At 40.8% G+C, this 15333-nt stretch overlaps 1 protein-coding gene across 6 annotated transcripts in view; it reads left to right on the forward strand.

Annotated features, from left to right (window-relative positions):
- dcakd (dephospho-CoA kinase domain containing) overlaps positions 1 to 15333 on the forward strand; it is a 45136-nt gene that overhangs the window by 3066 nt on the left and 26737 nt on the right. For 4 of the 6 annotated variants that reach the window (XM_048614551.1, XM_048614554.1, XM_048614552.1 and 1 more), the window contains exon 2: positions 6302 to 6420. In XM_048614551.1, coding sequence (XP_048470508.1) covers positions 6302 to 6420 — 119 coding nt within the window. Of the gene's footprint in view, positions 1 to 3450; positions 3617 to 6301; positions 6421 to 15333 lie in introns of all 6 variants that reach the window. The other 2 variants (XM_048614555.1, XM_048614556.1) reach the window with 2 other exon arrangements.

Consider the following 15333-nt stretch of genomic DNA (forward strand, 5'->3'; position numbering starts at 1 on the left):
GTATGGAGAGAAAGTGGGAATGAGGTACTGAAATTGCAGGATCGTGTTGAATAGTGGTGCAGGCTCCAAGGACCAAATGGCCTACTCCTGTACCTAATTTCTATGTTTCAGTGTTTTTATCTCCATGAAAGATGTATGATTCATAAGTGGTTTGACAGGGTGAATGCTGATGGGATGTCTCTCCTCATGGGAGAGTCTGGGACAAGGGGACATAAGCTCAGAATAAAGGGTGCCAATTTAAGACTGAGAATTTCTTCTCTGAGGCTTGAGATTCTGGAACTCTTTGCCACAGAGAGCTGTGAGGGTGGAGATAATGTGTGTAACTAAGACTGAGGCAGGTAGATTCTTAATCAGTTGAGGAGTCAAGGGTTCTGGAAAAGTGCCTCTGCATCACCTGTCATCCTCTTGAATGACGCGACAGGCTCAAGGGGCCAAATGACCTACTCCTGTTCCTATTTCTTATGCTGTTATTTGGCTTCTCCACTGCCTGCTGTACCTGTATGCTTACTTTCAGCAACAGGTATACAAGGACACCCAGGTCTCATTGCATTTCCATCTCTCCCAGTCTATTGCCAGTAAGATAATCTGCTTTCCTATATTTTTCTACCAAAGTTGATCACTTCACATTTATCTATTTTACAATTCATCTGCCATGTATTCACCCAGTCTTGCAACTTGTCCGAATCATACTGAAACATCTCTGCATCCTTCTCTCGATTCACCCTTGCACCTAGTTTTGTGTCATCTCAAACTTAGAGATATTACATTTAGTTCCCTCATCTAAATCATTAATACATAGTGAATTGCTGGGGTCCAAGCACTAATCCCTGCAGTGCCCAACTAGTTACTGTTAGAAAAGCCCGTTTATTCCTCCTCTTTGTTTCCTGTCTGCCAACTGGTTATCCATGTCGGTACGTTACCCTAATTTCCATGCACTTTAGTTTTACATGCTGATCTCATACGTGGGACCTGATCAAAAACCTTCTGAAAGTCGCGGTAAACAACATCGAGTGGCTACCCCTTATCAACTCCACAAATTACATCCTCAAAAAATTCCAGTAGATTTGTCAAGCATGATTACCCTTTTGTAAATGCAAGCTGTCTTTGCCCGGTCCTATTATCCCAAGTGGTCTGCTATTAAATCTTTTATAATGGACTCTTAACATTTTCCCCACCACCAATGTCAGACTAACTGGCTATAATTCACTGTTTTCCCTTTATTTCCTTTTTTAAATACTGGGTAACGTTAGCCACCTTAAATCCATAGCAACCATTCCAGAGCCTATGGAATCTTGGAAGTATTTCTAGGGCCACTTCCTTAAATACTCTGGAATTATGGATTATCAGGGCATGGGGGTCTGTTGACTTCCAGCTCATAAATTTCCCTAACACCATTTACCATTTTCCTACTTGTACTGATTTCCTTCAGCTCGTTCCTCTCACTAGACCCTGTGTTCCCTAACATTTTGGAACATTTGTGTCTTCCTTTGTAAAAACAGAATAAAAAGAAAGTATTTTTAATTGGTCTGCTAACTGTTTGTTCCCCATTATGACTTGAGTGGTTTCTGACTGTAAGTGTCGGACATTTGTCTTCACTTACTTTTTCTCTTCAAATACCTAAGAAGCTTTTAGAATCAGTTTATGTTCTCTGTAATGTTTCTTTCATATCCTATTTACCCTTATTAATCAATCCCATTATTCTCCTTTGCTGAAATCTGAACAGGTGCCAATCCTCAGATTTGCTGCTTTATTTGGCAATTCGTATGTCCTTTCTTTGGATCTAATACAACCCCTAAGTTCCCGTGTTAGCCGTGGTTAGGTCACCTTTCCCTTCTGTACTCAAAGTGAAATAACCCCAACCTATATAGTCTGTCCTCACAGCTGGGATGCTCCAGCTCAGCAACATCCTGGTAAGTTTCCTCTGCACTCTCTTTAATGCAGTCATAGCTTTACAATTGTGCAGTGAGCAGAAATGCACACAGTACTCCAGCTATGGCCTGACTGACAGTTTGTACAGCTGCATCATAACTGCCCTACTCTTATACTCACTGTCTTGAATAATAAAGATGTGTCCCATATGCCACCTTTAATCATCTTTTCAACCTGTTCTGCTGCCTTCAAGGATCTGTGGATCTACGCACTAAGATTCCTGTGGATCGTCTGTATTTCCTAGGATTTTTCCATTCAACATTCCTTGCCTTGCTAGTCCTTCCAAAATGCATCACCTCACATGTTTTCGGATGAAATCCTATTTGCCCTGTTCGTCTTGTCTGGCCAGCCTTTATAGTCTTAGGCGTTCCTCCTTGCTATTTACCATAGCACCAATTTTCGCATTATATGCAACCGTACTGATTATACCTCTCATAACTAGTGTCATTTAAAAGGTGTTTTGGGGTGCACCTGAAGTGCTGTAACCTCCCTGGATGTGGAAGAATGCTAGAAAATGGCATTGGGCTCGGTTGCTCATTTTAGTGCAGTCACCGTGGGCAATTGTGTTGTGAACATTTCTACCTTTTCAAAATGCATGAAGAAGAATGTGCAGGGATTTGAGGAGAGAGAGTGGCAGTATATGAATTTCTCCTCAAGAATACCAGCATGGGCATGATGGGTTGAATAGCCTTCTATTATGTAACTATCCTGTAATTTCAACCGGAAATTGGAAGTGCACTTGAAGGAAATAAACCAGCAGGGCTACAGTAATGGAGCAGGAGAATGGGTCTGGATTACTGTGTGGAGGGTTGCCATGGACTTGATTGGCTAAATGGCCTCCTTCCGTGCTGTACCTCATTTTATGACTGTTTAATCGATAGCGTAATATCTATTACCATTGATCTTTGAATGTGTGAAAAAATGCTTCTGAGATGTTTCTGGCGCAGCAGTACATCAGCTGTAGTTTCCCTCACCTAGGTGCTATTGGAGCTGTGTTTTTGAACTTGACTGCTTCATGTTTACATTACAGGCTGCCCCTGCCCCATTTATTGTTCAAGTTCAGTACATTCTGCATGCCCAGCTGTTCCCTAGATGTATTCCTGTTCTCCCTGCAGACCTTTCCAAACAAAACTGAAGTCATAGCTGGTTCAATGGCATGGGCCAGCGTAAACAACCTTTGCTTTTATAAAATGCAAAGTAAATCGGTGTAAAATGGATGATGTCCCTCATCACCAGAGGCAAGTAGGCCACCTTATTTATATTGCACAGTAAACCCAGAGACAGGTCTGTAATATAAATAAATGCAGGTCAGGGTGTGCCCCTACAGACCTCCCTATATTTTAACAATGTGACTGCAGCATTCTCCAAATCTGAAAAGACAAAGAAATAAATGACTTCAATATCTCCACCCCTCTCCATTCCCTCCACCTCATAGAGTCTTGTCTTGTATTCTCTTCATTGTAGCAAATGAGAGAATCAGCTGAGTTTTTTTTTACCGATGCTGCAACTGAACTTTTTCAGCTGATTGATTGATTTACTGTGCTGTGCCTGGCCTGATAATCTTGTCTGCGGCATTTCTCTCTCCTTGTGGACTGTGGCCCTTCTACTATATGAAAGTCTCCTGGAAGCTGGAAGCTGTAATCTTGGCTGTTCCTGCAGGCACCATGAGGGCAATGTGCATCTGAAGGTGATTAATGATTTAACTGTTCAGGGAAAGGATAAACCCCAGTAAGCAGTTTTACTAGCCTTGTTCAATCCATATGCCTTTTAACTTTCCTATTTGCTACTTTCTCCGCTACAGTAAAGTCCTGCTGTTTGTAGGAATATATTCCCAGAAAACTCTACAAATGTGTTTTATAATAAAGTCAATTGGATAAGTTCCAACCACCAGTTCCAAAATTTTGCTAAATACAATCTTTGATTCATTGAATAAAGTAAATAAATGAATTACTTTAACAACTCCCAAAAAATAAAGTTCAGCTGTAGGTTCAATGAAAGCTGCTAATAGCCTCACTTTGAATCGAAATATTAAGAGATTTCTTCAATATGAGATAACAAGGTGTAGAGCTGGATGAACACAGCAGGCCTGCTGTGTTCATCCAACTCTACACCTTGTTATCTCGGATTCTCCAGCATTGGCAGTTCCTACTGTCTCTCTAAGAGATTTCTTCAGTTTGTTTTAATTAATTTAGTTAATTTTAGACATCTCTTTGTGGATAAAGCTAGATGAAATCTCCTAGTGTATAAATAATGTAACCAGTGACAACTGTGAAAGTTGGCATCCCAATAAGCAATATAGTGTTCAGAATTTTTCTTGCAGGCATGCAGATTCACAAATGGTGAAGATGTGATCAACAGGACTTTGTGTTTGCCAGTTCTATTTATATGTGAGAACAAATGTTAACTGTCAGTGGTAAAAAGAAGCACATTTATATTGCACCTTTCATGTCCTCTTCTTCACAAAGATCTAATGAAGTATTGTTTGCAGTGTGGAAAATATGTTTTAATATAGGAAGTTCAACCAACTTATTTGTGTTTCACAAGTTCCCACCACAGCAATATGATAATGACCATATAATTTGTTCGTATTATTAGTTGAAAGATAAATATTGTTCAAGTAAAAGAACGAACAAGTCCCCTGCTCTTTAACCAGCAAATGCACATGGGGTTGCAGTTTTAACATTTCATTCAAAAAATGGCACGTCTGACAATGACATTCACTCAATATTGCACTAAAAATATTTGCCAGTGGTATTGGGTATCATTCATTCTTTCTCTTTCTATCTCTCCCCCACTCTCTGTCTCTCATCTGCCACCCCACCAACACACACACTCGTATATGCCTGGCAGTCCACCTGACTCCATTCTGGCAGTCTGAGGCTATTTGTGGCTTTCCAACATTCCAACTCCATATGAGACTCGGGCCAAACTGACCATTGAGGTTGTTGATGGATGTTCAACTTCTGTTATTCCCCTCTAAATACATTGTTGCCCAAGAATTTCAGTCATATTTTGCATTATTTCCAGCTCTTAAGTTACAGCTGAGATAAAATCCATCCTTTGCTCTCTGCAAATTTTGTTACCGTATTATTGGAGCTCTGGCTATAGCTGTTAAACATGTGCCTACAGTGAATCAAATGATGGGTGGACTGGAGTACATGACTAGAAGTTGCTTCTTTCTCCCATTCAAACTTCTGAGTTTTCTCTCGTAAACATGCTGATCTGCTCTCTGGATCAAGGCAGCTCAGCAGCTGCCCTTTTTTGGGTTTTGTTGAGCTATTTAACCATAGGAAGTGTCTCGGTTGATTCCAGTGCTCCACTAACATCTTTGCATCAAAAATCATCTTTGTCCACCAATTAATAGAAATATATTGATGATCATGACTAGTGTGTGCAAAGTCCACAGATTGCTGGAGGACTACTGGAGTCCGTGGAGCATTACTGTTCAAAATAAAAACCAAAAGAACTGTAGATGTTGTAAATCAGAAATAAAAATGGAAATTGCTGGAAAAGTTCAGCAGATCTGGCAAAATCTGTGGGGAGAAATCAGAGTTAATGTTTCGTCCGCAGTTCTGAGGAGGGGTCAGTCGATGCGAAACATTAACTCTGGTTTGTCTCTACAGATGCTGCCAGACCTGCTGAGCTTTTCCAGCAATTTTGAGTTTTACTGTTCCTCTCTATTCCTTCTCCCACAGGAATATGAATGTTTAGCAGAGGATAGAAAGAAAAATGTTGCCAGTTGGTAGAATAAAGTAGAATAGAGGCAAAGCCTATGTCATGAAAGGATTCTGTCTAGTGTGTTTCAGTGCAGTCATGATTTGTTTAGCAGTTCATCAGGATTAGATTGCCAAGTGTGATTCTCTGATGTTATTAGAAGTACTGGATCAAATTTAGCATTATTTATTGGGTGGAAATTTACCATTTTTCATGCATGACTAAGAATGGTGTTATCTCAATGAAAAGTGTCCTCTTTGCCCCTTCCATCTCCCTGCAGACAAAGTATTACCTCATTATTGGAATCACATTTACTTCTGGCACACTAGGCATATAATCTGCATTTATGTGTGACTTGTGAGTCTATTCGATTCATGCAAGAGTGCATCCCTGTTCTCAACTGATGCTCTCAGAGTTGCTCTGGAAGTTGTTATTAATAGTCTGTACCAAGAACATGACCCAAATGCTCCTAGTTTCAGCTATTTATGGGGCTGTACCACACATTGAGCGAGTGCATAGACACGAGAAACTTGATTAAAATCCTACTATATTATACACAATGGCTACAATCAAATTTTTCAGTCTGACAAGAGCAGATATGTGTCTTTCCTTGTACTCTACACAGAATAGTAACTCAACCTTTCTACTCCCATATTAGAAAGAAAATGTTCCTGGTTGGCCTGACAGGTGGGATTGCTTCAGGGAAAAGCACAGTTGCTGCTGTGTTCCGTGAACTTGGGTGTCCGGTTGTGGATGCTGATCAGATAGCAAGACAGAGTAAGTTTTGAATATCACAGAAACAAGCTTTTTATTATGTGAAACTACTGTGAAATGTAAAGATTGTTGTTTCTCTTTGTAGAAGTTGCCCTCCCTATCGAAATGCCAAGGTCCTTTTAAGATACTTGGTTCACAAACAGGCTGGAAAAATTAAATGCTTAGTTTGGAGGAGTTATTGCTTTAACATATCTTCAAGCTTAGCTATCGAATTGACTTCCATTGCAGTGATAGTTAAGGTACAGTTCTTGTATCGGTCTAATACATACTAAGATTTAAAAGGGCAGCACAGAATCTGTCCTGTAAGTTACTAACAATATACCTCCTGGAAAGAAACAGAACAGCACAAGATATTTGGCTAATTTTGTGCGAACAAACATGGAGATAATAATTCATTTTTTGAAAATCAAATAGTCATTCCTTTCCAGTCTGATTAGAATCTGTACATGGGTGGCTGCATAATGCGTATCAAATAAAGAAACTTATCCCATTTTGTACCTGTCCTGGGAGCGTTTGTTGCAAAAGCCCAAAGATAACTTTACCAAACCTGTGCTGTATCTGCCCTGGGAGTGTTTGATTTCATTTTAAGTGAGAGCTTTACTCTATGGCTAACATATTGTGTTCAGGAGTGTTTAGTTGTGAGATATTGTAAACTATGCAGTATCTGCATTCTAGACATGGTGAAGAAATCTTAGTCCCATGCAGTAACTGGGCATTGAAGAGGGACTTTTTCTTTTAAAACAAATTGTACCTGCCTTAGGAGTGTTTAATGAGACAGTTCTGAGAGAAATTTACTAAACGTATCAAAAGAACAATTTCAAAGTTGGTAAAAATAATTAGTATTGAGAAAACTGACAACAAAATGAGAAATGACATTAAGATTGCAGACTGGCCATGTTATTGACAAATTAATTTCATTGTAGGTAATTGTGTGATATTGCTTTTTATTAGGAAGAATAAAGAGACCACCTAATAGTTGCAAAACATTTAAAATTTTTTCCATGAGCAAAGAGGTCAAGAGGTTCATTCACAAACCACTAAAAGTAGCAAGGAAGGCTAATAAGGAAATTAAGTAAGACAAACAAAGCACTGGGGTTTGTTTCTTTGTATTAAAAAATATACTTTATTCGTAAAAATCATTTGCAAGTACATACAAAGGTTCTAAATCATATCTGTACATTCTTTGCAGAGGAAAAAAGGCACACAAAACGTTGGAACTTTGACATTTCACAGAGATTGTCTACTGTTGCACAAAAACCAAAACATTTCCTAATTATGCAGGAAACTATTTATGTTCATTCTCGGGCGCTGGGAAGGTCTGATAAGTGAATAGACCCTCGTTATTCTTTGGCTGAAAGACGTAGGACAGACTTTTTCCAATGCGTCTTGGCAGTAGCTGCCCAAGGCTTTAGCGCGTCCCTCAGTACGTAATCCTGGACCTTGTAGCATGTCAGTCTGCAACACTCAGTCAAGAAGGGAGCAAGGGATAAATGCATGCGGGAATTTATTAAAAGAATTGCTGAAGTCCAGGTGGACTACATCAAAAGCATTGCTGTCATCTGGTCACTTCATTGGAAAAATTCAATCAAGAGAGGGAGGGGGAGGATCCAGTTGTTGTGGTCCACGTAGGTACCAACAACATAGGCAGGACTGGGAAAAAAGACCTGTTTCGGGATTATGAAAAGCTGGGAACAAAATTAAAAAAACAGGTCTTCAAGGGTCATAATCTCTGGATTGCTGCCCAAGCCACGTGCAAATTGGCATAGGGAGGCGAGGATCAGGGAAGTAAACACGTGGCTAAAAGAGTGGTGTGGGAAAGAGAGTTTCATTTTCATGGGGCACTGTCATCAGTTCTGGGACAGGAGGGATCTATATCGCTGGGATGGACTCCACCTGAACAGGGCCGGGTCCAGTGTTCTGGCGAAAAGGGTAAATAGGGTGGTTAATAGGACTTCAAACTAGTAAGTAGGGGGGAAGGGAGAAGTGAGCGTAGAGGGAGGATAACAATTAATGTAAGGCAAAGTAGCAGGTGACGAGGAAGCTTCAACTCCATTGAAAATTAAGAAAAAAGTTAAAGGGAAGGAGAACTCAAGAGCTGTTAGTAATGGAGGTAATAGGACCCAAAAAGAAGGTGCAAAAACTGGCATAAGGGCACTTTATCCGAATGCTCGGAGCATTCGAAACAAGGTGGATGAGTTGACGGTGCAAATCATGGCAAATGGGTATGATTTAGTGGCCATTACAGAGACATGGTTACAGGATAGTCATGACTGGGAGTTAAATATCCAGGGGTATCAAACTGTTCGGAAGGACAGACAGGAAGGTAAGGGAGGTGGTGTTGCTCTGATTTTTAAGGATGATGTCAGAGCGGAAGTGAGAGATGATATAGGTTCTACTGAACAAAACGTTGAATCCATTTGGGTGGAAATTAGGAATAGCAGGGAGAAGAAGTCACTGATAGGTGTGGTCTATAGGCCACCAAATAATGACATCGTGGTGGGGCGGGCAATAAACATAGAAATAACTAATGCATGTAAAAATGGTACAGCAATTATCATGGGGGATTTTAATCTACATATCAATTGGTCAAACCAGATCAGTCATGGCAACCTTGAGGAGGGGTTCATAGAATGCATCCGCGATAATTTCCTTGAACAATATGTAATGGAACCTATGAGGGAGCAAGCTATCCCAGATCTAGTCCTGTGTAATGAGACAGGAATAATGAATGATCTCACAGGTAGGGATCCTCTCGGAAGGAGCGATCACAGTATGGTCAAATTTAAAATACAGATGGAGCGTGAGAAGGTTAAATCCAGTACCTATGTCCTGTGCTTAAACAAAGGAGACTATGAAGGAATGAGGGAGGAGTTAGCTAAGGTAGAATGGGAGCAAAAACTTTATGGTGGGTCAATTCAGGAACAGTGGAGAACTTTCAAAACAATTTTTCACAGTGCTCAGCAGAAGTGTATTCCAGTGATAAGGAAGAACTGTAGGAAAAGAGAGAGCCAGCTATGGTTGTCTAAGGAAATAAAGGAAAGTATCAGATTGAAAAAAAAACATACAAAAAAGCAAAGAGTAGTGGGAAACTAGTAGACTGGGAAATCTTTAAAGGCCAACAGAAAGCCACAAAAAAAGTTATAAAGAAAAGTAAGATAGATTATGAAAGTAAACTAGCTCAGAATATAAAAACAGGCAGAAAGAGTTTATAAATATGTAAATCGTAAAAGCGTGGCGAAGGTAAACGTTGGTCCTTTAGAGGATGAGAAGGCCAATTTAATAACTGGGAATGAGGAAATAGCCGAGACATTAAACAGTTAGTTTGTGTCGGTCTTCACACTGGAAGACACCAATAACATGCCGAAAACTAATGGCAAGAAGGTTACAGCAGGCGAGGACCTACAAACTATCATTATCACTAAGGAGGCAATGCTGGGCAAGCTAATAGGGCTAAAGGTAGACAAGTCTCCTGGCCCTGATGAAATGCATCCCAGGGTACTAAAAGAGGTGATGGGGGTAAAAGCAAATGCACTAGTAATTATTTACCAAAATTCACTGGACTCTGGGGTGGTTCCCGCAGATTGGAAAACAGCCAATATGACGCCACTGCTTAAAAAAGGAAGTAGACAAAAAGCAGGTAACTATAGGCCAGTTAGCTTAACTTCGGTAGTGGGGAAAATGCTTGAATCTATCATTAAGGAAGAAATAGCAAGACATCTGGATATAAATAGTCCTATTGGGAACACCCAGCATGGGTTCATGAAGGGTAGGTCATGTTTAACAAATTTGGTGGAATTCTTTGAGGACATTACTTGCATGGTGGACAATGGGGAACCTGTGGATGTGGTGTATCTGGATTTCCAGAAGGCATTTGACAAGGTGCCACACCAAAGGCTGCTACATAAGATGAAGTTGCACGGTATTACAGGTAATGTATTGGCATGGATAGAGGATTGGTTGACCAGTAGAAAGCAAAGAGTAGGGGTAAATGGGTGTTTTTCTGGTTGGCGGTCAGTGGCTAGTGGTGTGCCTCAGGAATCAGTGTTGGGACCTCAACTGTTTACAATTTACATAGATGATTTGGAGTTGGGGACTAAGTGTGGTGTGTCAAAATTTGCAGATGACACTCAGGTGAGTGGTAGAGCAAAGTGTACAGAAGACACTGAAAGTCTGCAGAGGGATATAGATAGTCTAAGTGAGTGGGCAAAGGTCTGGCAGATGGAGTACAACGCTGATAAGTGTGAGGTCATCCATTTTGGTAGGAATAACAGCAAAATGGACTATGTTTTAAATGGTAAAAAATTGCAGCACGCTGCTGTGCAGAGGGACTTGGGTGTCCTCGTGCATGAATCGCTGAAGGTGGGATTGCAGGTGCAGCAGGTGATTAAAAAGGCAAATGGAATTTTGTCTGCCATTGCTAGAGGGATGGAGTTTAAAAACAGGGAGGCTATGCTGCAGCTGTATAGGGTCTTGGTGAGGCCACACCTGGAGTACTGTGTGCAGTTTTGGTCTCCTTACTTGAGAAGAGATATACTAGCACTGGAGGGGGTGCAGAGGAGATTCACTTGATTGATTCCAGAGTTGAGAGGGTTGGATTATGAGGAGAGACTGAGTAGACTGGGATTATACTCATTGGAATTCAGAAGAATAAGGGGAGATCTTATAGAAACATATAAGATTATGAAGGGAATAGATAAAGTGGAGGCAGGGAAGTTGTTTCCGCTAGCAGGTGGAACTAGGACCAGAGGGCATAGCCTCAAAATAAAGGGAAGCAGATGTAGGACTGAGGTCAGGAGGAACTTCTTCACCCAAAGGGTTGTGAATCTGTGGAATTCCCTGCCCAGTGAATCGGTTGAAGCTCCCTCACTGAATGTTTTTAAGGCAAGGCTAGATAAATTTTTGAACAGTAAAGGAATTAAGGGTTATGGTGAGTGGGCGGGTAAGTGGAGCTGAGTCTCAAAAAGATCAGCCATGATCTTATTAAAGGGCGGGGCAGGCTCGAGGGGCCAGATGGCCTACTCCTGCTCCTAGTTCTTATGTTCTTAAGTTAGTCAGACATAACCTTCTCTTAACAAAACCATACTGACTGTTCTTGATGAATCCCTGCCTCTTCAAATCCAAATTAATTCTGTCCCTCAGAATTGCTTCCAATAGTTTCCCCATCTCTGAGGTTAGACTGACTGACCTGGTTTGTCCCTTGCTCCATTGAATAACGGTACCACATTGGCTGTCCTTTGGTCTTCTGTCTCCTGTCCTGTGACCAGAGAGGAACTGAATGTTTTTGCAAGCACTTCTGCTGTTTCCTCCCTTGTCTCACTCAACGACCTAGGATGTATTTCATCCGGCCCTAGAGATTTATCTACTTTCAAGCCTGTCAGACCACTCAGAACCCCCTCTCTGATTATGCTAATTTCTTTCATTGCATCACAGATCTTCTCCCTGATTTCTATACCCATATCGTCCCCCTCACTAGTGAAGACCAACACAAAAGTAATCGTTTAGAACCCTACCTACACCCTCTGGCTCCACTCACGAATTACCGCTGTGATCCTTATGGGCTGTACTTTTTCTCTCATTATCCTTTTACCCTTAATGTACCTTAAACAACTTATAATTTTCCTTTATTTTGTCTGCCAATATCCTTTCATGCCCCCTTTTAGTTGTCTTAATATCCCTTTTAATTTATCTTTTGCCCTTAATATCTGTCATAAACCTCCCTATTTCTCCTAATTCAGTGCTGTATATTCCTTGATATCCAGGGTTCACAGGATACATTGGTCCCATCCTGTTTCTTTATTGGAACATCGGAAATAGCAAGAACTGCCCAAAACATTGACTTCCCTACTCCTCTGATGCTGCCTGACTTACTGTGTTCCTCCAGCTCCATACTCTGACTCTTTATTGGAACATGTTGGCCCTGTAGTCTCCATATTTCTTTCATGAGTGTATCCTACTGTTTTGGGACAGATTTACCTAAAAGTATCTGCTGTTATCCACTCTTGCCAAATTATATCTGATCTTGTTAAAATCAGCTGTCTTCCAATTGAGAATTTTGATTTCAGGTCCACCCTTGTCCTTTTTTTTAACTGGAATCTAACAGAGTTATGATCATTGTCTGCAAAATACACATCCTTCCCTCCACCTCCTGCCCCATTTAAGTAAAAATAGTAAAAACAATTTATCTCAAGATAATGGGTTGAATATTAACAGATTTCATAAATGTAATCAGTCCTGCTCGTATCTTGCTGACCCTGAAATTGCAGTTGTTCAGACTGCAGGATAATGAAAATGTGCAGTCTGCTCCTTGTTATTGTAGAAATGGAACTCATGAAACTCATGTCCCAGTTGCTCCCATGATGTTCACAGTATTTTTCAGCAAAGTGTGCAGTTTTCTTGACTTTTGATCTCATTCTGTGCATTTGTCCCAACTTCCCAAAGGACCTTTGTGGTGTTCTTGTGTTTCCTAAGTTACCTTCTACACTTGCTGGTTTCCCCAGTGCCTTGACACTGCTCTGAACAGTTAAGATTAAACTCCGCATACATAGGTAGTCTAAGGCTGTCAAATTTTGCAAATGTCCTTTTATTGACCTTTCAAATCTGCTGTCATCACCCCCCCGCCCCCCCAACTGAAGAACGCTCATCATGCCTCTGAGCTTGTTAACTTGCAGTTCCATCTTCAGCCATCTCCAAAGTCCTTTGAAGATATTGTCAGTTCAAGAAGTCAAATACTACATTTGTTTGCTCCTCCTGAGATTCTGATAAGGGCTGCTTTTTGATTTTGTAGGAGGTTACCTTTTGCTTTTCAGGGACTCCATTTTCATTCTTGCTAATTCCTTTATGAGATGCTGAAGCCATGTAGTAACATTACCCTCTATAGGTGTATTGACATATGGAGAATTTGGACTGTTGCAGCAGAAAAATATAAAATAACAAAAAGCATATTAGAGGAATTCAGCAATGTCCTCAATAATCATCACCTCTCCATTAACTGTAAAGCCACAACACAAGGAAAGCATTAATTTGCTTAACACTATAGTGTTTAAACTTGCACCAGACAATGGCATAAGTTAGCAGAAAACCTTCTTTAAATGAATGACCAATACTTTTATACACAAAAAGCTATCAAAAGTATGTGCTTTCAGCAGACTGGTGAGATCACAGCTTGTATATTTGTCTCTAACACAGCTACTGCTTTGGGATGATGTAAACATAAATGCATTTATGTATTAAATGAAACTGTTCAATCCAATTGATACAGTATTTATTACAATGGTACCCACTATTTATTTCTTAAAATGATTAAAACAGCTCCCTCTTCTCTGCAACCTCTTTCCCCTCATTTTTATGACTCATTAAGTTCCTCCTTCCTGGATTTTTGGACCTGACTCTCCTGCCCAGCATCAATGTGCACCCACAGATCCTCGAAGGTAACAGGATAGGTGGATAAGGTGGTAAGAAGAGAAGAGCAGAAAGGCCATGATGGAGCTGTATAAGACATAGACAGGCCGTAGTTGGAGTCCTGTGTGCAGTTCTGGTTTACACACTATACAAGCAGAACGTGATTACACTTGAGAGGGTGCAGAGCAGACTCTCAAGAATGTGGCTTAGGCTGAAGCAGTTCAACTATGAACAGAGATCAAGGCTGGGATGTTTCCTTAGAGCAGAGAAGCTGACTGGGGGACCTACTTGATGTGTACAGAATTTTGGGGGGCTTAAAGGGTGTTAGAAAGAAACTTTTCCCCTGAGTAGAGGGATCAGTAATGACAGAGCATAGATTTAAGGTCAAGGGAAGGAGGTTTAGGATGGATATAAAGAAGAATTGTTTTCACTGAGAGGGTGCTGGGCATCTAGAAATCTTTGCCTCATAGGGTGGTACAGTTAGAAACAACATACAAGAAGAATTTCTGGACATGGCCTGAATGGCCTGGCCAAAGTGGATGTTGGGAAGATGCTTCCATTGGGAGGAGAGTCTAGGACCCGAGGGCACAGCCTTAGAGTAAAGGGAAGACCTTTTTAGAATGGGGATAAGGAGAAACTACTTCAGCCAGAGAGTGGTGACTCCATGGAATTCACTGCCACAGAAGGCTGTGGAGGCCAGGTCATTGAGTACGTTTTAAGACTGAAATAGATGGGTTCTTGATTATCAAGGGTTATGGGGAGAAAGCAGGAGAATGGGGTTGAGGAACTTATCAGCCATGATTGAGTGGCGGAAAGACTCGATGGGCCGAATGGCCTAATTTCTGCTCCTATGCCTTATGGTCTTATCTCACTTAATTAATGTGTCTTTCCACTCCTTTCTTCCTGTTAGGATCCTCTGAAAGATCAATACTTGAAAAGAAAGGAATCCCCAAATGACCATAATGAAAGAAATCTGTTAACAAAATTTCACCTTTCTAAAACCTTCGCTATTACAGACAAACTGAAAATCAACAACAGCTTAGCCTTGAATTAACAGACAGATGATATTTCAATAGAAGTGATGAATTTCATTTTGAGCAGTTGGTACAATAATGGAGCTCTGACAAGTGTCTCAGCATCCCTGCTAGCACAGGTGTAGTCTCAAAAATTGTCAAATGCTGTTTCTGAGACTTAGGATCTCTCACTTTTCCCACTTACTGATTTGGCCTTTGAGTACGTTTCACCAAAAATTTGTTCCATCTGTTGTCCCCAGAGCAATTAACACTGATAAGGCACACTTGTATGAACTCTGTGTCCCTCAGGCCATAATATTCCTGATCGTGTACCTTTCCAGAGTTTATTTTTAACTGACCAACTGTTGCAGCTCATGGTCTCGTCATTTTCGGTACAAACATACAAACATACAATCATAGAATCCCGGTGTGGGAGTAGGCCATTCAGCCCATGGAGTCCACTTGGACTCTCCGAAGGGCATCCCACCCAGACATACCACCACCA

This window comes from Rhincodon typus, chromosome 30 (assembly GCF_021869965.1).
Source record: "Rhincodon typus isolate 14 chromosome 30, sRhiTyp1.1, whole genome shotgun sequence".
In the NCBI taxonomy this organism is placed as follows: domain Eukaryota; kingdom Metazoa; phylum Chordata; class Chondrichthyes; order Orectolobiformes; family Rhincodontidae; genus Rhincodon; species Rhincodon typus.